At 43.8% G+C, this 23788-nt stretch overlaps 1 protein-coding gene across 1 annotated transcript in view; it reads right to left on the bottom strand.

The window, feature by feature from the left end:
- Nucleotides 1–748: 748 nt before the first annotated feature.
- The window catches only part of LOC113834902 (thymosin beta-10-like), a 32828-nt gene continuing 9788 nt past the window's right edge, over nt 749–23788 (bottom strand). Inside the window, exon 2 of the mRNA XM_035441648.1 lies at nt 749–1175. Within this exon, the coding sequence (XP_035297539.1) occupies nt 972–1175 (204 nt within the window). The 3' untranslated portion in view covers nt 749–971. The remainder of the gene's footprint in view (nt 1176–23788) is intronic.

The raw sequence follows: 23788 nt of genomic DNA, 5'->3' as shown, positions 1-23788 counted from the left end.
GCTTGGAGGGAGGGGTATAGTCTAGATGCTCCACTTGTGGCTGAGTACCCCTCAGTTGTGAATTTCTATGAATCCCAGTCCACTGCACAGTGAAACACCCCTGATGAGGTCTGAGAACTGTACCATGCATGTGTTTGATCCCTCCTGGAGTGGGCCTTAAATCCACTCAGAAAGCAATTGATTGCTACACACCCCTCCCCACCACCACCACCCACCCCAGTTAACATTCACACCACTACTGAACCCATGGGCAAATTTTGCCCCACCAATCCTTTCCATAGCTTACAGGGTTCATATCTGGGTAAAACTGTTGATGGCCACCCCCCACAGCAGTCCGAATGGCACCTTCTGATACTATGAGAGCTAGCCACCATGGAGGAAGCTTTCTGGTCAGTACCAATCTGATTTCTCCATTGTGACCCAAGTGTATGTTGTCTTCAGCAATAGAGTCTTACCATCTAATGCTGGAGTACAAGAACAATGTCATTAGTCTGTACTGTTTTGGGGTCTCAGACACCTCTGACCAACAGCTCAAGGGCAGATGCACCACATTTGACACTGACAACCCAAGTCTTCTGAGAGGATTATTAACCCCTGTTTAGGGTAATTCCATTTAAACTCTTTCTTATATATGCATACATATTTTTAAAAGCTTACAGAACAGTAGGTTCCAAAGTAGCCTTTTCAAAGATCCTTAGTGTTTCTTGTTTGTTTTATTTTGTTTTTGTTTTTTTTTTTTCTGCCACGAGGTATGTTTTATTTTCATCAATCATACAAATAATTTTCTATAATATCCCAGGGCAAACCAGTGGAATTTGGCAGTCCAATTATTGGGGGGGGGGAATCCCCCTTCAGAGACCCGAGGGCTTGTGACTCATGTCCATCTTGCAAGTGGTTCTTCCTCCACATCAAGAGAGTGTCTCAGAGGTGACAGGATGGGGTGGGGTGGAAAAATCCTCCAGTCTAGCCTTTTAGGAAATTTCACTCCTCTTTTTCTGTTCAATGGTCTCTTTGGTCAGCAGGGTGTTCTCCTGCGTCTCAGTTTTCTTCAGCTTGGCCTTATCGAAGCTGGCGATTTCCTCCAAGTCCAGCTTGTTTGCGGCTTGTTTGCCATTTTCTAACAACCCAAGGGGTCTCGTTCTAAGCTCATGCTCCAGATGCTCCCACTCGCCTTGCTGCAGCAAGAGACCCAAAAATCCTTAGTGTTAGTCATGCCTTTCCCCACCCTCTTCTCTGCTCCTCCACCCCATCCTTCTCCCACGTAGTTCTCCCCCTGAAAAGTGTAAAGGAGTTTAGTGTAGTGGTGTATGTCTATAATCTCAGCCCTGAGATGGCAGAGGTAGGAGTCTCATGTGTTTGAGACCAGTTTGGGCTACAAGATGAGTCAGTCTCTCTCTCTCTCTCTCTCTCTCTCTCTCTCTCTCTCTCTCTCTCTCAAAGATAGCTGGGCAGTGGTGGCTCATGCCTTTAATCCCAGCACTCAGAAGGCTGAGGCAGGGATTAACTCTGTGAGTTCCAGGCCGGTCTACAGAGTGAGTTCCAGAACAGCCAGAGCTGTTACATGAAGAAACCCTGTCTCAAAAATAAATAAATAAATAATATTTTTATTGTTTTGCTGTTGTTGTTGTACAAATTCAAAAACCTCCCTTGGAAATAAAAAGGACAAGATATGATTAAACTCTTGGCATATATAGAAAAGAAACAGCAAAGTATAATATATACATGCATGAAATGTCATAATGGAACCTGTTATTTGTGCACTTAATTTGCCAATAAAAACATGGTCTTGGGCAGAGCGGGGGTGAGACCCTTATATATATTTAAGGAAAGCCAAGAATGTGAAGGATAATAATTTTTAGGTCTCTTACTATGCAGAGAAAGGAAACATTTTAAATATGAAAGAGAAGTTAGGGTATTTGAAGAATCTATCCAGGAAGTCCCAAAGAACCTGGCTGTTGATCCTCCAAAGCCTCAGTACCAGAGATCTGTCTGTCCTAATTTATCCTAGCTTGTATTTCTCTGGACAATCCCACTATGAAATCTCACTCAGTACAAGCAGCATTTCCCCAAGCCTTAACCCTAAGCAGTCAACAGCAACGGTTGAACCCTGAAGCTGCCTGAGGCAGGGGTGAAGCTGAAGAGTATGATGACCCTGAGGCTTTGGAAACGTCCACCACCCTCCATGGGATGCTGAAGCCCAGATGGATGAATAGAGCTGTGCTCAAGCCCAGACCAAAGCACCTGCCCATGAAAGATCGGAGAAGACCCTAACCTCTCACATCTGGCTGATCCCGGCATTGCAGAAGCAGCAGGGAAAGGCTGGGGCACAGCATACACTGCCTGCATGAAGACTGAAACATGTTCCATCCTGCTCTAAAAGAAACAACAGTCCTTTGGGTAAAAATAAAAGAGCATGAGGGAGCAATTGAGATTTATATAAAAACAAAACCAGACTAAAAAAGATAGCTACGTAAGTGAAAAGACAGTATACGTGTTTCTATTACTTTCAGGGAGTGGAGAGATGGCTCAGTGGTTAAGATCCTTGACTGCTCTTCCAGAGGATCCAAGTTGGGTTCTCGGCACCCACATAGTAGCTCACAATTACCTGTAATTCTACTTCCACAGGGTCCAATGCCCTCTTATGGTCTCTTCAGATACCAGAAACACACATGGTACACAGGCACACATGCAGGCAAAATGCCCATAAGCATAAAACTAAAATAAGTTTAATCTATCTAATTTAAAACACAACTGAATAAAGACATAGTTGCAAACATTTTTATAGAATGTATAAAAAACAAAACAAACAAACAAATGCTTATGAAACCATGAAAGTGCCTAAAGGCCAGTGAGATAGCTCAGCAGGTTAAGCACTTGCCACCAAGTCTGACCATCCAAGTTCGGTCCCCACAGGAAACAAGGTGGAATGAGAAGAGACTTCCAAATGTCATCCTCTGACTCCACATGTGCACAGTAGTGTATACATCCCCAATACACTCACTGAATAATAAAAAAAAAAACTATGTAAAAAAAACCCAAAAGTACATGAAAAGCATAGGCTGCCATAAGAAAATATCACAGACTTAGTGGCTTAAACAACAGAATATATTTAGCACAGTTCCGGGTTCTGGCAAGTTCAAGATGAAGGTGCAGGCTGATCTGATATCTGGAGAGGACCCTCCCCTGTGCTTGGAAATGACCACCTTGTTGCTAGGCCTCTACGGGGTCCCATTCTCCAATAAAGACACTAGCTCTATCAGATTACATCCCTCCGGAGATGGCCTTACTTGACCTTCCTCGATTCTCACAAGCTCAGTCCATGAATACAGTCCCATTAGGATCAGGGAGAAGAGGCACATAAACACTCAGGCCATAGCAAAAAGTTTATAAACTACAAAAACTATTTTTACAGTCTTACTGCAAATGTGATTAAATGTTGTTAATAATTGTAGCCACTGTGCTCAGAACTTGGTCATCTTATGACTTCAGTGTGAATCTCTGAGCTACAGTTCCCTGTGTCTTCTACCCTGTGCTCTGTGGATCCAACTGCTCCAGGGTCCACTTGTGAAGATGAAATCATATTTGCCCTTCTGAATGATGGCTTGTTTTGCTTAGTGTGATGTCCTTCAGAAACCTGCTAAGATCTTAATGATTACCACACTGACAGACAGACAGACAGACAGACAGACAGAACACACACACACACACACACACACACACACAAGCACACACTAAAAGGCAACTACATATTGTGATGAATGTTAATCAGGACCATGACTGTAATCATCTCCCAATGTATACATCAAAACATCACACTGTTCACAGTCAAGAAATGATTTCATATTTTTCAATTTAGACCTCAATAAAGATGGATGAAATTGGATTGATGATAAATGTGCAGTATGGATGGGCAGTGGGTGCATACAGTCTGTGACAATAACAGCATAAAGGAAGAGAAGGAAGATCTTACAGAACAAAATTTTAAGAGTTTAAAAGGTATTATTCCAATGCTAGGTTTAATTTTTTATCGTTAGTTATTGTGTGCACGTGGGACAGCATGTTGAGGTCAGAGGACAACCTGTAGTTGTTCTCTCTTTCTATTATATGTGTCCTAGTTTGATTCTCCATTGCTGTGATAAAACACTACAACCAAAAGCAACTCAGGAAGGAAACAGTTTATTTCACCTTATTGCCTTCCTTTGCATCATCAAAGGAAGTCGGAGCAGGAACCTGAAGGCAGGAATAGATGCAGAGGGAGTCCTGCTAACTGGCTTGTTCATGGCTTACTTGGCCTGCTTTCTTTAACACCCAGGACCACCAGCCCAGGGGTGACAGCACTCACAATGGGCAGGGTCCTCCCACATCAGTCATCACCATCAATAACAACAACAATAATAATAATAAGCAACACAGGCCAATCTGATGCAGGCATTATCTCAATTGAGGTTACCCAATTGACTTTGGCTTGTGTCAAGCTGACATAAAATTAGCCAGCACATGGGTATCCAACTTGGCTTGTCAGGATAGGAAGCAAACACCTTTACCTGCTGAGCCATCTTGCAGAGCCCCTAAAGTTAAATTTTAGAAACTGGGATGATAAACCCAGAGTAACCACAGCTACTCCAAAATACATAGTAGAAGATTTTACCTAGAATACTAAGCTATATCACTTTAACATGCCAAGAGAAAATAACCACAGAACATGACCATATAAATACGAATGAATGGGAATGGAAAGTAAACATATGGAAAAAAATGACCTACCACATGACTATAGGGGAAAATGATATTTTAAATAGTGGGGTAGTTTAAATTCATTCGACTAGCAGAAATTAAGAACTGCTGCCGAAACATGAGAAAATGAGCGCCATGCATGCTGGATGTAAGGGGTGAAGATGGGTGTAGACTGTGAGGAAAGGTTTTGTCTTTGTGCTCTTTGAGCCAACAAGTTCACGTCTAGAGAGAAAAACGCAAGTGCTCCTAGAGTCAGTGTGAGACTGTGCCCCAGAACATGACACATATCTGAATGCAGGAGGTTTGGCACTGCCTTGCAGAAGATCATACCTGCTCTGACAGCTGACTAAAGGATAAACACACAAGTGCTTCATACATGCTATACAAGTACATCAAGAACAGTGTCTGGCTTCTTTTCTTGTCAGCAGCTGACAGAAGACTCCTTGTAGAAAAAGGCTGACTTGACTAAGAAAACGTGAAAACGCTCTACTCAAACCTTTCAAGGATGGGCTCTGGGCTTCCAAGATGCACTTGTGGGGAGCAGCCAATGTGACGACAGAGAGGAAGGAGGGGGCTTTGAAGATGGCTCAGCAGGTAAAGGCACATATATGGTGGAAGGAGAGAGGCAATCCCCAAAGCTGTCCTCTGACCTCCACACGTGCACGGTGGCATACATGCCCGCACACACATCACATGCACTCAGTGATAGGAAGTCACATCACATGCATGCACAATGATAAGTCACATATAACATATACACACACAATGATAATAAGTCACATATAACATATACACACACAATGATAATAAGTCACATATAACATATACACACAATGATAATAAGTCACATATAACATATACACACACAATGATAATAAGTCACATATCCCATGCACACACAATGATAATAAATCACATATCACATGCACACACACCATGATAGTAAGTCACATGTCACATGCACACACACCATGATAGTAAGTCACATGTCACACACACACACACTGATAATAAACATTAAGAGAAGAAGAAGAGGATTAAGGTACCGCACAGTCTTTGTGATGTGTCCTATTTTATTTATTTTTTAACTTTTAAATCTTTGTAGGCATATGATGTATGTGTGTACATTTAGGTATGTGAATGTGGGTGCACATGCACACGTGTAAAGGATAACACCCCCAGGTGTTTGGGTCTTCAGTTCCTTCTTTCTTTAAGGCAGGTTCTCTTGTTGACCCCTATGCATACAGGAGGCTTGCTGATGCTCAGGCTGATGGGAATTCTCTTATATTTACCTCCAGTCTTGGTGTAGACATGCTGTGATTATAAACCTACACTGCATGTATTCAGGGATCTGAACTCAGGTCCCTCATGCTTGCACAGCAAGGGCTTTATCCATTTATCCATCTTCCCAACTCAATGTGCCCTTCTTCCAAGACCCTTTCCCCCCACAAAAAAAGGTAACATTACTTAATTCATTTGAAACTGGGACCCACATATTTAATCCCTGACCCATCATTCATGGAAGAAGATAACACACAAAGGGATAGCACCATGCCAAATATTCCCACAGCACCTTCTGAGAGCCAGGTGGGCTCTTAGCACCTCGGGCCAATTACTTCATTTCACACTCACACTAATTTAATAAAGCAGGGACTCCTGCTGCCTCCATCTCACAGGCTAGGCAATGGAAGCAGAGGTGGTAATGAAACTTAGCCAAAAAGTGCACAGACCAGAGCTTAAACCTCTTCACTGTAACTCTGGAGTCTGCCTCTTCCTCGGGTACCCATCAACCTACCTCTCAGGAAAATGGAATAAGGAGGAAGTTCCTAACCCTTCCCCAATTCCACTGAAACTGAGCCAGCACTGATGGGGCTTTCCTTGAGCCTACCCACACATGACTCTGACCTCTTTTGTTTGTTTGTTTGTTTTGTTTTGTTTTTTGACAGGGTTCTCTGTAGCTTTGGAGACTGCCCTAAAACTCACTGTGTAGAGACTAGGCTGGCCTCCAACTCACAGAGATCTGCCTGCCTCTGTCTCCTGATAGTGCTGGAATTAAAGACGTGGGCCACCACTGCCTGGCCAGCTCTGACTCTTTATTGGAAGTCTCACTCCCCTATTTCCTACCAGCTACTCCTTCACTGTGGGCAGAATGAATCTTTTCTGTAGAAAAACTTGGCCTACATTCTGAAACTTGACATTTATTAAATACCATGTGGCAGAGCTACCTTGGGATAAAGAGGTCTTCAGACAGCCAGAAACACATTTCTCCGAGGCTGGTAAATCTAGAATTGTTTGCTCATGCCTATGGCCTGCTGGGCATTCCTAGCTTTTCTGTGGAGTCACCATTTAATAATGTAACCCGCCCTGTATGTAACATCCTGATGTATGCTCCTTCATTCTTCAAGGCAGCCCCAGTACACAATAATGACATTCCTCCATCAAGGCAGTACCCAAAGTGTTCAACCAATATTAACTGTGACTCTTTGTAGTGATGGAAGTTGTTTTTTTGGAATGGATAAATTTGTAAGTAAAAGGTAATTTTTTTGTTAATATATCACAGATTAATGTGGAAAAATTCTAAACATTTTAATTGGTACAATTAATTTTTAATTAAAGAAAAGTACTATAATAGAAAAAGTTGGCCATTACCTTTAAGCAAAAAGGGTAGAAAAATCATCCAAATTTTCTAGCAAAGTATAGAGAAATGTCCAAAAATAAACTACATTAGTATTTTAATGTGCACCTTTCCAGACATATGTGTGTGTGTGTGTGTGTGTGTGTGTATGTGTATGTATTTATGCAAAAATGAAATCATATGTACTACTTCTAGCATTCTTCATCTAGCCATGTTATAAAGAACACTGCCAGTTTTCCAGGTTTATCATTGTTCCAAATGCTCATCATTGGCACTGTCAGTTAGGGTTTCTATTGCTATGAAGAGACACCATGACCGAGGCAATTCTTATGAAGAAAACATTTAATTGAGGTGCTTGCTTGCAATTTCAGATGTTCAGTAGACTGTCATCATGGTGTGGAACACGGTGGCATGCAAACAGACATGGCACTGGAGAGGAAACCTCAAAGCCCGCCCCCACGGTGACACACTTCCTCCAACAAAGCCACACCTCCTAACAGTGCCACTCTCCATGAGACTATGGCGGTAGATTATATTCAAACTTTCTGAATTTTATGACCTGGAAGTAGTCCCTGAGATAGATACAGCTGGTTTATTTTGCCTATCTTGATTCCATTTGACCAACTATTTAGTTGCCTCAGCTTTTGTTTAATGTCCGCATCTGAAAAGAACAGAATTCAAGAAACACTACCTGCAGTGATCTGAAGTCCTATGGAATCCTTTCTCACCCCGAGTTTCACTCTCTTTCTGGACTTTGGTTGATAAACCCTTTCTTGTTCGTCACCAAACCCTTTGACCCATCCAAACCATCCCCCTCCTTGATCTTTCACTCCCTGCTCACTGGCCAGCTTTTCTGAAGCGACTCCTTTGCCTTTTCCTGAACCCACTTCTGCTATCTCCTTGGGTGCTTTCATCCACTCACCCTCTGTCCTATTGACTTAGCCATCCTTTGAAGCCTACTGTACAAAAGACACGTGTGAGGCCCCGTGGGGATCAAAGGCTGTCTGTGGCACATCCTGAGTGCTAAAGAAATTCACAGTCTAATTGGAAATGCAAGGTACTTAGAAGCAACGGCCCTGGTATATTGGCTGTCTGGGGTGGGGGGGAATCTCTTGATGCACACAGGCTTGCCAATTTCCATGCTACAACATATCCCCACCATGGCCAAGCCCCAATATGATGTCATCAAGACAATTAAGAGTTGGAAAGTGATTAGCTCCAAGACACAACTGACTGGCTGAGAAAAGCTAAAAAGCATACACAGATGTACTTATGTATGTGTATGTGCATGCATATGCATATAAACAAATATGTTCTCATGCAGGTGTTAGTGGCGCACACCTTTGATCCCAGCACTCAGGAGGCAGAGGCAGGTGGATCTCTGTGAGTTCGAGACCAGCCTGGCCTACTAGAGCTAGTTCCAGGACAGCCTCCAAAGCCACAGAGAAACCCTGTCTCGAAAAACCAAAAATAAAAATAAATATGTTCTTTGACTTCTCAGACATTGTCATGTATATACATATAAATAGCCAGAAAAAAAATAAGCAAAGCAGAAATGTAGGAGTACACAATCATGTCATCAATGCTACCAACCTCATCCTCAGCATCAGCCACATACAGGATGCACCCAGTCCTGTGTTCACTGTTTATTATATAGCCCTCTAAAATATACTCCTATGAAGTGGGATTATTAGTACCATCCATCTTACATCACCTTTGCAACACTGGAGTCTAGAAAAGGCAGGTCATTTGCCTCTGGTAGTTCAACAAAGTAAGTAACGACACTATCATTACATCAATGTCCCTCTAGTTCTACAGCCCAGGTTTGGTGGCTGCCCTCTTTGGCTGCTTCCCACCAAGGGGGTTAGACAGACCCTCATGGCTCAAGCTACAGATTTGGAAGACAGGTCAGTCATGAGACAAAAGACAAACCTTGAGCTACTTGGAGTCACATGACTAAGCCCCTCCCTACCCCTTCATATCACCTCCCTTCTCTGAGGTACTAAAAGGCTGTCTTTTAGTACCCAAGGTTGCCCTTCAAGTTACTACACAATTCTCTACTTTCTCCTCTTTCTTACCAAAAGTCTCCATTGAGGCTTCCTTTCATTTTGTTTTATTTTTAACCATAGGCTATGTGTGCTATTTGTTTATCACTTGCTTCTTGACTTCTTTTTCTAAATTTCTGTTTCTTTACTACTTATCATTGATGATTACTCCTTGTGGAAACGGAGAGACAGAGAATTTATCTAACCATAAGGGGGACATTTGTGTAAAGGAAGCAAATGAGAGTCTGAGGGACAGGCAGGTCTCCCAGGTGTCAACTGGATGAACTAACTCACCGCTTTCCAGGGCACGCCAGCATGTGTACTCTGGCAACGCTGGGTGGGATGGGGTTTGTGTAAGAATCCTTCCATTCCTGGGCTCTGGGAGACTCTCAATCTAGTTCCACAACAGAAAGACTTCATCAGAGCACCACAAAGATGAGTAAATAATTAAATGATTAAAATGAGACTAGTGGTGGGAAGTTAAACACACCAAGAGTCTCCCTGCTTGTGCTAAAGGCTGACAGAGAGTGAAAGACAGCTGTCCATGGAGGACAGGAGTGGAAGGCTAATGCTTGCCAGTTACCAATTTGTACGTCGTCTCTGATCCTTCATGACAGCTTTCCTAAGGAGGTCTTAGGAATCCATATGCTTGCAAACATAGGCACTGCCCTCCTAGCAGAGCCCTGATGACTCAGAAAACAAACCCTCTTCCTCTGGCCCTCAGCCACGTTTTTTCCACCGTAAAGATTGCCTGCTGTTGAGGTCACAGGGCAGCAGTGTTTTCGATATCTGAGGTTGAATAACTCTTTCTTGGGAACTATGCTGTGCCCTGTAGGATGCTTACACATCCTCAGCACAATTCTCTAGATGCCACTAGCATCCCCAACATTTGCCAGCTGTGACAACTGAAAGCCTCTCTAGGCCTGACCAAATGTTCCCAGCAGGTGATGTTCCTTGCAGGTAAGTGGCACTGAAGCAGGCATTTGTAGCACACCAGTGTCTAACTGCTCTCCAGGTTACCAAAAGAGACTAGAAATAAACAAAACTATGCAGGTCATATATGCTGTTAACTGTAGTACATCTTGCTGCACTCTGGGCCTCCTAGAGGCTGGAGAATAGTCTTTCCTTCTCCATAGGCAAAAGAAAAGCGGGTGTGTGCTTACTAACCCTTTTGATTTAGGCTGGGTACCAGTCAGACTGTATAATATGCCCTAACTCATTTTATCCTTCAGTGGGCTCATGAGGTGAATACAATGATGGCTTACATTCTACAGAAGAGGAAACTAAGGCAGACAGCAGAATTAAATCTGGGTGATGTTGACGACAGCCCTTCCAGGTTTGTTTCTTGAAGCCTCCTCTCACTGTGTCCTCACTAATATCTTCCTCAATAGCATTCCCAATGAAATGCAGTCTGCTCAGCTGCTGCACAAGGACTGTTAGAAGAAACCTGGAAGAGCCAGGGCACCTCTAAGGGAACAGACAAAGCCCTGTGCAAAGAGGAGAAAATCGAACACCATGCTAAGTAGAAGCTGGGTATGTTTGGAGACACCACAGCCTGCCCCAGCTCCAGTGCACAGATGTGACTGTGGAATGAAGGAAGGAACTAACAATCAATCAAGAGACAAGTAGGAAAACCAAGGCTGCAGTAGGCAGTCCCCTGGCCCTCCTATCTATCGCCTACCACAGAATCTAGCAGAACCTTAAAGATCTGGTCCAGCGCTGCGGCGCTTGTATTGAAGCTGCCAAGACTTCCGTTGAGGATGTGCAGTTTTCACCAGTGGCTCTGGTGCTATGGAGCAGAGAGATGCTGCCATGGGAGAACCAGATGGCTTTGCCTGACACTGTAAGAGAATTCCCTCATTCTGCTCCTGACAGACAGCTCTGTTTCCCCATTTTAGAGATCAGGTCATGAAAGTTGAGTCAGCCCCACCTCCCTGAGGCCTTTCTTGACTGTCCCAGTTGATGGTTTATCTTTCCTCACATGGTCCAGCCACTCTGGGGCCCCCATAGTCACAGCACCAGGCGCTGACTGGACCCTTCTGTCTAGACAGATCTAGGGTCATACTGTAGTACTGTCTTAGTTTGTTGGACCACAGAAAGGGTGGCTTGAGCAAAAGATGTGTATTGTTCTTACAATTCTGAAGGCTAGGAGACCTAGGTCAAGATATTCATGGTTTGCTCTCTCAAAGACTTCTTCCCTGTGCATTCAAATGACTGGCTTCTGCCTGTGAGTGTCTGTCTATGCTAATCTCCTCATAAAGAAACTGGTCACACTTGTATCAGGGATTACACTAAAACCCTCAGTTTTACTCCTTTTGCCTGAGGGTCAGTTAGCCAGTCCCCACCCTGGACGGAACCCTAGGAAGCCTCCTTCCCAGCCACGAAACAGTGCAATAACATCCATTTTAACTACAGAAGACAAAGAGGAAAGGGGTGGCTAGCCCAGGTCTCCCATTGTCTGAATTCATTCTCAGATTCCTTCAATTTCTTCTCTGGATCTCCTGCCCCTGTCCCTAGGGCTTTGTGTTTGGCCCAGTGGGAAGCCAAGCCAGAAGGCAATGATGTCCCCAGGCCAGCTCTGAAAGACATACTCATGTTTTCTTTTCAGCTCAGAAGCCTGTTCTCCCAGAGGGGGCTCCCTCATGGGCCACTGCACACCAGGCAAACCTCTCCCTCCTCAGCCCAGCCCTGTGGTCTCTCTAAGCAAACCAGGCTTCAATGCCTCCATGTTTACACTCCAACCTGTGGCTCGGGCTGTTTGCTCTCAGTGGGCTGTGACCCTACCTCCCAGGATGCTACTGTGCATCTGTTGAATTTGCAGCTTCCTGTCTTCTCATATTTTCTCCTCTTCTCCATCTGTAAATGGCATTTCTCAGGGTAGGAGGGAGGCTCTGGACCACAGGTATGTGTCCTGTCTCTGCTGGCCCTGCAGGCTCCAATCAAAGGCAGATGCCTGTGGTGTTCCTGCTCTGCTGGGCTTAGGAGAGAGGTCAGAGAGGTCAGAGGGAAAGGAGCCTGTCTCTCTCTCTCTCTCTCTCTCTCTCTCTCTCTCTCTCTCTCTCTCTCTCTCTCTCTCTCTCTCTCCCAGCTGTGTTAACTACCTCTGCTGCCTGAGGACTCCTGCTTTGCCTAGCCCAGGACAGCAACACAATATAGCAGTTTTGAACTCCAAAGACGCAGGTTCAAATCCCACACTGTGGTTTCTTAATGACCCCCTACTGAATCTCCTTTTGAGGAAAAAGGAGTTTAGGTGATAGGCTATACTACATGAGGGTAGAGAAGACAGAGAAAGACCCCTCCCTACTGTGGTTATTGTGGGGATAAATTGGTAGAGCTTGAGAAGAGGTCTGGACCTAGTGAACCACCCATGATGCCAACGTCTTCCAATTCCATCACAGGACCTGAGCCAGCAAGTCATTCTGTTGCCACAAGGAAGAGCACAAGGGACTCTGGTAGTCACCCCTGCTACTCCCAGAATGACCCCTGAATCGAGAACAGCAAACCAGGAAAGGGCAGGGAAGCCAATGTGTTTCCATATCAACACCTGAATTTCTGTCTTTCTAATTCATAACAAAATGCTTCCATATTTCATGTTGAAAAAGAAGATGAACTCTTACTTTTAAGAAGAAATATCAACACATTCACTTTTTAAGTGAAAACTAAAGTTTTTCCCCAGACTTTGGGAACTTTCTGTGGCAGTAAGATGCAGGTCCAGAAAGCTAGCATCTGTTCTTACTCTTGAGGAAAATAGAGTTAACTCCCTTCAAGGTCAGCAAGAGGAGGACACTTTGTGTCTGACATATGACCAAGATGGGGGTCACATCTGCATCCCACACCTCAAATACTCTCTCTTTCACCCTGACCTCATCCTCCCCAACACCAGCCTCCAAAAGCAACACTGATAATGACCAAAGAAGCTGCTTTATTCCCTGAGAAGGATTTCTGTGACTATCAGCCTGTGACAGTTTGAATGTAATTGGCCCCCATAATCTCACAGGGAGTGGCACTATCAGGAGGTGTGGCTTAGTTGAAGTGGGTATGACCCTGCAAGAGGAAGTGTGTCACTGTGGGGGCAGACTTTGAGGTCTTTTGCTTAAGCTTTGCTCAGTGTCACGATCAGTTGGCTTTCTGTTCCCTGAAAGCCAAGATGTAGCCAGTACCATGTCTGCCAGCACAACGCTATGACGCCCACCATGATGACAATAGACTGAACCTCTGAAACTGTAAGCGGGCAACCCCAATTAGGTGCTTCCTTTATAAGAGTTGCTGTAGTCGTGGTGTCTCTCCACAGCTATTTAAACCAAACTAAGACATAGTCCTTCCTTTCTGTCAATCATCCCGGAAAGCTAAGCAAGAAGGCTACCAGTGTTCCCACTTACCAAGGTGGCTCCAAGGAAAGTCATGGAGATGGAGATGACTGTAAAAGTAGACCCAGGCCCAAGTTCACGAAGTTCTACCACCAACCTCCTCAATGTGCAAAGGTACAAACAGGAGGTGAAAGGCAGCTCTTAAGGAAATTCCCCTCCCCACCATTCCTCCTGGAGTAGATACTGATATTGAAGTCTCCCTGCCTGTGTTCTCACAGATCCTAAATCATATACATCCACAGTATCATGCAACCAAGTCCACCGGTTCCCCTTGGGCCAAACACAGGAATATAAACTTGATTTCCAGGGGCTTTATTATGGGTCAGAACCCTAATCAAGCCCCAATTCAATTTAACTGTTGATGATTCCAGCAGAGAGCTTTGAGCTTGTTTAATGCAGGGGAATTGTCATTAGAAGCAACAGTCTGAAGGCATGCTCACCAGCTGAGCCAAGATACAGCCACAGTTCATCTGGGGCATCAGGTAATGTGGTATTATTTCCTGTAGACACATCTGACTCTGGTGTCGAGCCATGAACTCTTTAAGGAAGGAGTTACATCCTTTCAGCCGGTAGACCAGGAGAAAGCATCCTCCAATCACCTTGGCTTGCATAAATTAGAAAACATGCAGTTAGGAGGATGGGAGTGAGAAGGAATTGGGATTGATATGTAAAATAAGATTGTTTCTAATTTAAATTTAAAAAAAAGAAAAGATGCAGTTAGTAAAAAGCCAGGGATCCTGGCATATCTGGATTTTGAAACGCAAAGGTTCACATCAGTGTGTATGTGTATCTCTGTCTCTTTCTCTTTCTCTGTCTAGATGTCTTTCAGTTTTTTAGGTTCTCAGAGATATCTGTGCATGTGAGTGTTTTCACCAAGCTTCTGAGTTTGAATTATCACATGAGTTTCTATCGGGCTCCATCTGCTTCCAGAACTGTGTGCAAACACTTACATCCAAAGCCCAGAAAAAGGGAGGAGGGACATAAAACATTTTTATTTGTTCTGACCAGAAAAGACATACAATCCAGAATGTGTGAAAGAAAGTCAAAAAAAGAAAGGGAAGCAGATTGTCAGTCCTGGTCACAGCCCACAAGGAGCCTCTCAAAGCCAAACAAAGAGGCGCCTGGCTACACATAAACTAGAGACCCAGCACGTATTCTATACCCAACAATGCAGCCTTTTGAGCCACCTCACTCATACAGACCTGGGACGAAGTCTCAACTCTCCAGCTCAATACTGTATAAACTTGAACAAACCACTAGACTCAGTTCCCTCCATTGTAAAATAGGACTGCAACAAAACTGCCCAGTAAATGGTAATGGCAAAACAGGGGTGGTGGTGGTGATGATTGTTTAGTAGAGGTAATGAATGGTATCAATGAAAACAGTAGTGGTAGTGGTGATAGTCCATTGGTGGGGGAGGTCCTTCTGTATATGTTTATCTTATTGGTTGTTGTTGACCAATAGGAAAGCAAGATAGGTGGAACTAGGAGTCGAGGAGGATTCTGGGAAATGTAGTAAAGAGAAGTCTTGTGATCCAGGCAGGAAGTGACATAGCAGGCAGACTCAGAATATAAGCAGGGACAAGCAGGAAATCTCACTTTTCCTCCTTCTCTCTTCTCTGGAGCCGCCATGTGATCCCAGGAAGACAGGATGCATTCCACCAACATCCTCGATAAGATAAGTCTTTATAAAATATATAGATTAAGAAATCCTAGTCATTGGCCAGCAGCATTGTACCTAATATAAGACTCTGTGTGTTATTTTGGACACCCACGTGGCAGCTGGGCTGGGGCGGCTTGGCAGAAAGATTTAACCTTACTGTCCATAGATGACAATGACAGTGGCAGACGTGAAGGGATAATGGTAAGGATAAAGGAAATGATGGTGGGGAGGGGGGTAATGCTGTGAACAGTGATGATGGTCACGGTGGTTGGTGCTGGTGGTGGTGGTGACAGAGATAAAAATGACAATGATGAAGGGGGTGGTGTTAGTAAACATGAAGATGTAACAGTGGTGACTGTGGAGACAGCAACAATGGCAGTAATATTAATGGTGGTGTTAGAGGTGGTGATGGCTGTTGGATATAGTGATGTAAATAGAGCAGCTGCTGGTGGGAGGGACAGTGGAAGAGATGGTTACCATGGTTCTGTTGGAAGCAGTAGGGGTTGAATAGGCTTGCTAATTCTAATACTTTCCACAATTTTATTGCCCTTCAGAAAAACCATACCTATCAGTGACAACATGACTCTGCCTTTCAGAGACATTTCTCCTCAGGGGACTTCCAGAGTTACCATTACTCACTGCAGTCTCTTCCACCTAAGTCATATAGGACACTGGTGTGATATTTAACTCTTCAGCAAATCCAGCCCAAGCCACACCCAGGGCCCAGGAGTGTGCTGAGTGAATACATCCAGTCTTTTCTTTTTCTCTAGCTTAGTGGTTCTCTTCCTAATGCTGCCACTCTTTAGCACAGTCCCTCAAAAAGACAGCATGCGGCTGGGTGGTGGTGGTGGTGGTGCATGCTTCATGAGTTCAAGGCCAGCCTGGTCCACAAAGTAAGTTCCAGGACACCCAAACTGTAACACAGAGAAACCTTGTCCTGAAGAGGAAGAAAAAAAGAAGAAGAAGACAGCATGCTTCCAAGACTGGCCTTCAGTGGGCACTTGGCTCTCTGCAAAGACACACCCCCAGCTTCCAGAAAAGGATTACGGTCTTCACTGGCTCCCAGTGAAAAGGTTTGGGTCTCAACAAGTGAACAAAGAAGTCTGCCTGCACCATTTCCTATATCTATTCTAATCAAAAGCAAGTGAAGCTGTGAACATGGCCTAGGATCTGATGAGAAGACAGACAAGAGAGGGCCAGCACCAGCCCTGAGATTCCTGGACCAGCCTGGAGACCCACCAGACTTGAAGTCAGATCCTACCTGCTGCTTTTTTGCTGGGTGCAGCTGGACAGGCCACTTAATCTCTAAGCACTCAGTTTCTTTAGTAGTACAATAGAGAAAAGTTTGTGATATGACCCTCCCAGGGCTCCTGAAAGATTAAAGGGTGTTATTCCTGTAAGCATTTAAGACAATGCTAGGGACAGAGAAAGCATCCCCCAACAAAGGACAGCCATCATTATCACTGTTGTAATTATCACTGCTATGTGGCTACATCAAAAGAATGAATCAGCCAAACTAGAAGCTGTGACCAGCGAACTGTTCTGCCGGGAAGACCCAGTCTAGCTTCCTAGAACAGACTTGCCAACAAGGGCCAAATCAGCAGATTTTACAGTGTCTCCATCACTCTTGTAACAAAAAAGTACCATGGATGGTCTATTGCAAGAGTCTGGGGTAGTGACGGCAGTCTCCTATATCTCCCAGAATGGAAGACAGTAACAATGACCAAAAAAAAAAAAAAAAAAAAAAACCATAACCACTGCATCTTACATTACGTCTTTGACATCCTATGGGTCAGTCTTGCTATTGTTGTTTGCTTATTTCTCCATCACTTTCCTGGGCAAAATTCTCTCATCAGCATCTGGGAGAAAACAGACGGTTGCCTGTGGCCTCAAGCCTTTGTAAGGAATCTTAGTTGGGGTTTATATTGCTGTGAAGAGACACCATGACTAAGGCAATTCTCATAAAGGAATACATTTAATTGAGAGGTTTACATTCAGAGGTTTAGTCCATTATTATCAAGGTGGGTGCTTTGCAGGTAGATGTGGTTCTGGACAAGGAGCTGAGGGGTCTGCATCTTGATCCTCATGCAGCAGTAAAGGACTGCCCACTAGGCCTAGGTTGAGTATATGAGACCTCAAAGCCCACCTCCACAGTGACACATTTCCTCCAATGAAGCCACACTATTCCAACAAGGCCACATCTAATAGTGCCATTGCCTATGGGCCTATAGAGGGTACAGTATGTCAACTCAAGAGGCATCATCTTCCTAGCAAGAGTTGCCAAGGGAGATTTCAAGGGTGGGCCCAAGTTGAGGGAGGGGATGAAGACCTAGAGAGATAAGTAACATATCTGGAGGGGATGGAGGTGAGGATAGCTTATTACAAGGATGTAGGGAAACTTCTCCAGGTAGTGTGCTATTTGTTTTCTTGCTAGATGTTCTGGACGCCTGTTAGATGTTATTTCACCTTCCTAAAATATAAGTGCTGGGAATTACTCAATCCAAAGTTTTTTAGTCCTATGAGATCCAGTAGCCCATTTGTATAGGAAATACTTCATCAAAAACAGCCCCTTGGCTATTCTGAAATCAAACTACAGGCCTACAACCCAAGTCAGCATCTTTAAATAAATATAGTGCTCTATGATGGAAATGAGAAATGAGGTCATTGGCAGGAAAAGAAGACAAATTTCCAATATGTTAATGCTTCTGAACAAATCCACCTAGGAAACACAGCGAGTGAACCAGGTGCATGCACCTGCTTGTATGACCACAGTTACCCTGGCTGGTTGACATTTGAGCATAATAATGATAGGTGTAGAGTCGAAAGAACTCAGTGCCTACAGGTGCAGAATAAGAGACTAGCATCTTGGTGTCTCAAACCCCAGGAATGGCATTGTCATCCATCATGTGACTTGTCAAAGGGCATAACAACTCGAAAAGTTACAGCACATGGAAATGCTTCTTCCATTTGTGTAGTACCTACATTCCTAGAAAAAACATCAGTGCTGATAAAGTCGATGATTTATATATTAAAATAAATAGTGTCTGATACCCTGTTACAGTTTGAATGTGAAACTTTCCTCCACAGCCTCATATGTGAGCTGCTCAGACCCCAGGTGGTGATGTGATTGTGGGAGATGCTCAACTGTTAGGGGGTGGTACCAGCTGGAGAATGTAGGTCAGTCATTCAACTATAGCCTTGTGGACTAGATCCTGCCCTAACTCCTGCCCTAGCTCCTGCCTGCCTCTCTGCATCCTGTCTACCATCATGTAAACAGCCTTCTGCTGTGAGTGTCCTCCATGATGCTTCTGCCTTACCATGGCTCTAAAAGCAATGAATCCAGCCAACCATGAAGTGAAACCCATTTAAGCAGGAGCCAGGAAGCAGAAGAAAACCTGATTCCTTTTAACTGTTTCCCTGAGGCATTTGGTTACAGTAACCAAGAAGGTAACACGGGCCCAGATAGGTAGAAACAATTTTTTTTTGTTTTTTTTTGTTTGTTTGTTTGGTTTTGGTTTTTAGTTTTTTGAGACAGGGTTTCTCTGTGGCTTTGGAGGCTGTCCTGGAACTAGCTCTTTTATTTAACACACTTGAAAAACGAGGAGAAAAACACTGGTCCAGGATGCCTTGTGCACTAGGAGATTCAACAACTCTCTGATCCCCCTCCCACTGAAATCTGTTGGCGCCCCATCTTATCCTCTGACCTTCAAAAATATTCCTCACTGCTAACAGATTTGCTACTGACAGATTCAGAGAGGAAGGAATATTGCCTTTGGTTGTCTACCCCTGTGGTGACCCCACCGGACTCCAATGGATAGTTCCAGTCACATGTTCACATGGAGGGGCCTGATTCAACTGAATAGATCACAAAAACACACAAAAGTCAAGGATCTGGGAAAGGGGATGGTAAGAATGGGGGAGGAGTTGATAGGGAGGGGAGGAGCATAAAAAGGAGAAGAAGAGTTATCGCAATATATTATATATAGTATGAAATTTAAAAAAAAAACAAAATAGTTAAATGTGTACCAACTGTTTAAAAAAATTATGTTCCCGCAGACTTTCAAAATATTTTGCATGAGTTTTCTGGTCTAGTCCAGTGATTCTTTCATAAGGTGAATAAATAGATTCACGGAGAAAGCAGGGTTTGGTCAAGGAATGCTAAAACAAAAACCAGTGTCTAAGCTGGGCAGTGGTGGCACACACCTTCAAATCCCTAGCACTCAGGAGGCAGAGGCAGGTGGACCTCTGAGTTCGAAACCAGAGCAAGTTCTATAAAGCAAGTTCTAGGATAGCCAGGACTACACAGAGAAACCCTGTCTTGAAAGAAGGAAGGAAGGAAGGAAGGAAGGAAGGAAGGAAGGAAGGAAGGATGGGTGAGGGAGGGAAAGAGGGGAAGGGGAAGGGGAAGGGGAAGGGCAAGGGGAAGGGGAAAGGAAAGGAAAGGAAAGGAAAGGAAAGGAAAGGAAAGGAAAGGAAAGGAAAGGAAAGGAAAGGAAAGGAAAGGAAAGGAAAGGAAAAGGAAAACCAGCATCTTTTCATTGAACTCCTGGGACACTCCCTGGATATACAACAAGCTATGCTGACAAAGTGCACTGCTAGCCACGGGTTATTTATCAGCTCCACTCTGCATCAGTCTTGCTTTTGAACAGCAGTTCTTTCTGCTCATGGATTAAACTGAGCTATTTTGAAGGTCTGCTTTGGGCAGGAAGGCAGTGATATTTGAAAAACAGTATGAGTTCCCTGCCTATGTGCTTATCTCACTTGGGGGTAGGGGTTCAATACTAGAGGCTATTAACACCTGGCCCACAGGGTGGGGCAGAGAGAATCAAAACAAGGCAGGAGGCCACTAGAAAGGGCATCCACTTCACTCAGCTACACACAAAGGGACAATTTTAAACACAAGGGTTTCGCCATCTTGTTTCCTTTTTCTTTATTACACTCACATTTATTAATTCTGCATCTGTGTATGCGTACATGTGCATACCTGTGGAGGAGCCGATGTGGCCGTCAGAGGACAACCTGCAGAAGGAAGTCAGTCCTCTTCTAAACTTACACCCCGTGAGTCCAGGGACATATCTTAGGTGGTAACAATAAAGCAGACGGGTTTTGATGAACAAATTTTACAGGGATGAGAGGTAATTTAATATCCACTAAACAGTTTGGGAACTTTAACCATATATGACCCTTTGAAATAAGGGCTAACTGTGTCTACTTGTACATAGTCATGGAACTATTCAGAGTGCAATGATTTCAGCCACAAAGCTGGGCAGCTATGTTAATAAGCAACTGAGGGGCTGAGAGGCATTGCTGAAGCTGACAGGATTGTCCCAAATGGTGAGTGGTCCTGCAGAAGTTTTTTAATCAATTTATTTATTTTTATGTATGTTTTAGATGCATGCCGTGACATGTGTGGATGTCAGAGCACAACTTTCTGGAGTTGGTTCTCTCCTACAACTCTGTGGGTCCTTAGGCTTGGCAGCAAGTTCCTTTACTTGGTGACATGCTGAACCATCTCACCAAACCCCAGGACTTTTAAATCAACAAAGGACCATTCCTCATGGCAGTTGCATTCTTGGAAAATGAAATCTACATAAAACAATAACTTGATTAGAGCTAGGTTTTCTTTTTCCCAGATTTTTTAAAATTTGAATTAGAAACAAGATTGTTTTACATGACAATCCCAGTTCCCTTCTCCCTCCCGTCCTCCCCTACCACCACCACCCCCAACTAAAACCCTACCTATCACATATCCTTTCTGCTCCCTCTGAATGGTGAGGCCTTCCATAGGATGTCATCAGAGTCTATCGTATCCTTTGGTATAGGGCCTAGGCCCACACCACCACCACCCCATGTCTTGGCTCAGGGAGTATTCCTCTATGTGGAATGGGCTCCCAAAGTCCACACCTATGCTAGCGATAAGTACTGAACTACTACAGCAGGACCTGTAGATTTCTGAGGTTTCCTCACTGAAACCCATGTTCCTGGGGTCTGAATCAGTCCCATGCTGTTATCCCAGCTATCAGTCTGGGAAGCAAGAGTTCTCTGATGTTCAGGTCAGCTGTTTCTGTGGGTTTCGCCAGCCTGGTCTAGACCCCTTTGCTCTTCACTCATCCTTCTCTGCATCTGGATTCCAGTTCAGTTCAGTGGTTAGTTGTGGGTGTCTGCTTCTACTTCCACCAGCTGCTGGATGAGGGCTATCGGGTAGCATATAAGTCAGTCATCAATCTCATTGTCAGGGGAGGGCATTTAAGGTAGCCTTTCCTCTGTTGCTTAGATTGTTAGCTGGTGTGATCTTTGTAGATCTCCAGACATTTCCCTAATTCCTGATGTCTCTGTAAACCTAAAATGTTTCCCTCTGTTATGGTATCTCCATTCTTGTTATCTTCTATTCTTCGCCTGACTCAACCTTTCTGCTCCCTCATGTCCTCCTCACCCCTCCTCTTCTCTCCTTCTCATTCTCCTAGCTCCCCCCCCCTCTTCCCATGCTCCCAATTTGCTCAGGGGATCTTGACCCTTTCCCCTTCTCCAGGGGACCATGTATATCTCTCTTAGGGTCCTCCTTGTTTACTAGCTTCTCTGGCAGTGTGGATTGTAGGCTGATAATCCTTTACTCTATGTCTAAAATCTGCATATGAGTGAGTGCATACCATGTTTGTCTTTTCTTATTGGGTTACCTCGCTCAGAATGGTTTCTTCTAGTTTCATCCATTATCCTGCAAATTTCAAGAGTCCATTTTTTTTTTCCCGCTGAGTAGTACTCCATTGTGTAAATGTACCACATTTTCTCCATCCATTCTCCGGTTGAGGGGCATCTAGGCTGCTTCCAGTTTCTGGCTATTACAAATAGTGCTGCTATGAACATCGTTGAACAGATGTCCTTGTTGTATGAATGTGCTTCTTTTGGTTATATGCCTAGGAGTGGAATTGCTGGATCTTGTGATAGACTCATTCCCATTTTCTTGAGGAGTCGCCATACTGATTTCCAAAGTGGCTGTACAAGTTGGCACTCCCACCAGCAGTGGGGAAGTGTTCCCCTTTCTCCACATCCTCTCCATCATAAACTGTCATTGGTGTTTTTGATTTTGGCCATTCTGACAGGGAGAATGGATGGTATCTCAGATTTGCATTTCCCTGATAGCTAAGGATGTTGAACACTTTCTTATGTGTCTTTCAGCCATTTTAGATTCCTTTATTGAGAATTGTCTATTTAGTTCTGTGCTCCACTTTTTAATTGGATTGTTTGGTGTTTGGGGGACTAGCTTCTTGAGTTCTTTGTATAATTTGGAGATCAGCCCTCTGTCAGATGTGGAGTTGGTGAATATATTTTCCCATCTGTGGGCTGCTGTTTTGTCTTGCTGACTCTGTCCTTTGCCTTACAGAAGCTTCTCATTTTCAGGAGATCCCATTTATCAATTGTTGATCTCAGTGTCTGTGCTACTGGTATAATGTTCAGGAAACAGTCTCCTGTACCAATTAATTCAATTGTATTTCCCACTTTGTCTTCTAATAGGGTTAGTGTGGCTGGGTTTATGTTGAGGTCTTTGATCCATTTTGACTTAAGTTTTGTGCAGGGCGAAAGGCTTGGGTCTGTCTGTAGTCTTCTACATGTCCACATTCAATTTTGCCAGCACCATTTGTTGAAGATGTTCTCTTTGTTCCATCGTATAAATTTGGATTGCTTGTCAAAAATCAGGTGTTCGTAGGTGTGTGGGTTAATATCAGGGTTTTCAACTCTATTCCATTGGTCTACCTGTCTATTTTTATGCCAATACCAAGCTGTTTTCAGAGCTATAGCTCTGTCATAGAGCTTGAAATTAGGGATGGTGATGCCTCCAGAAGTTCCTTTATTGTACAGGGTTGTTTTGGCTGTCCTGGGTCTTTTGTTTCTCCATATAAAGTTGAGAATTGTTCTTTCAAGGTCTGTGAAGAACTGTGTTGGCATTTTGATGGGGATTGCATTTAATCTGTAGATTGCTTTTGGCAAGATTGCCATTTTTACTGTTGATCCTACCTATCCAAGAGCATGGGAGATCTTTCCATTTTCTGGTATCTTCTTTAATTTCTTTCTTTGGAGACTCAAAATTCTTACGGTACAGGTCTTTCACTTTTTTGGTTAGTGTTACCCCAAGGTATTTTATGTTGTTTATGGCAATTGTAAAGGGTGATGTTTCTCTGATTTCTTTCTCCACCAGTGTGTCATCCATATATAGTAGGGCTACAGATTTTTTTGAGTTAATCTTGTATTCTGCCACTTTTAGAGCTAGGTTTTCAACTCCAACAGTATTCAGAAAGTTTTTGTCTATGAACACATAGGGAGGTCATGTAGGTTATGGTGCACTTGGTTAC

Source organism: Cricetulus griseus, chromosome 3 (genome assembly GCF_003668045.3).
Source record: "Cricetulus griseus strain 17A/GY chromosome 3, alternate assembly CriGri-PICRH-1.0, whole genome shotgun sequence".
NCBI classification, from domain to species: domain Eukaryota; kingdom Metazoa; phylum Chordata; class Mammalia; order Rodentia; family Cricetidae; genus Cricetulus; species Cricetulus griseus.
This window is presented reverse-complemented; position numbering and strand designations above follow the sequence as displayed.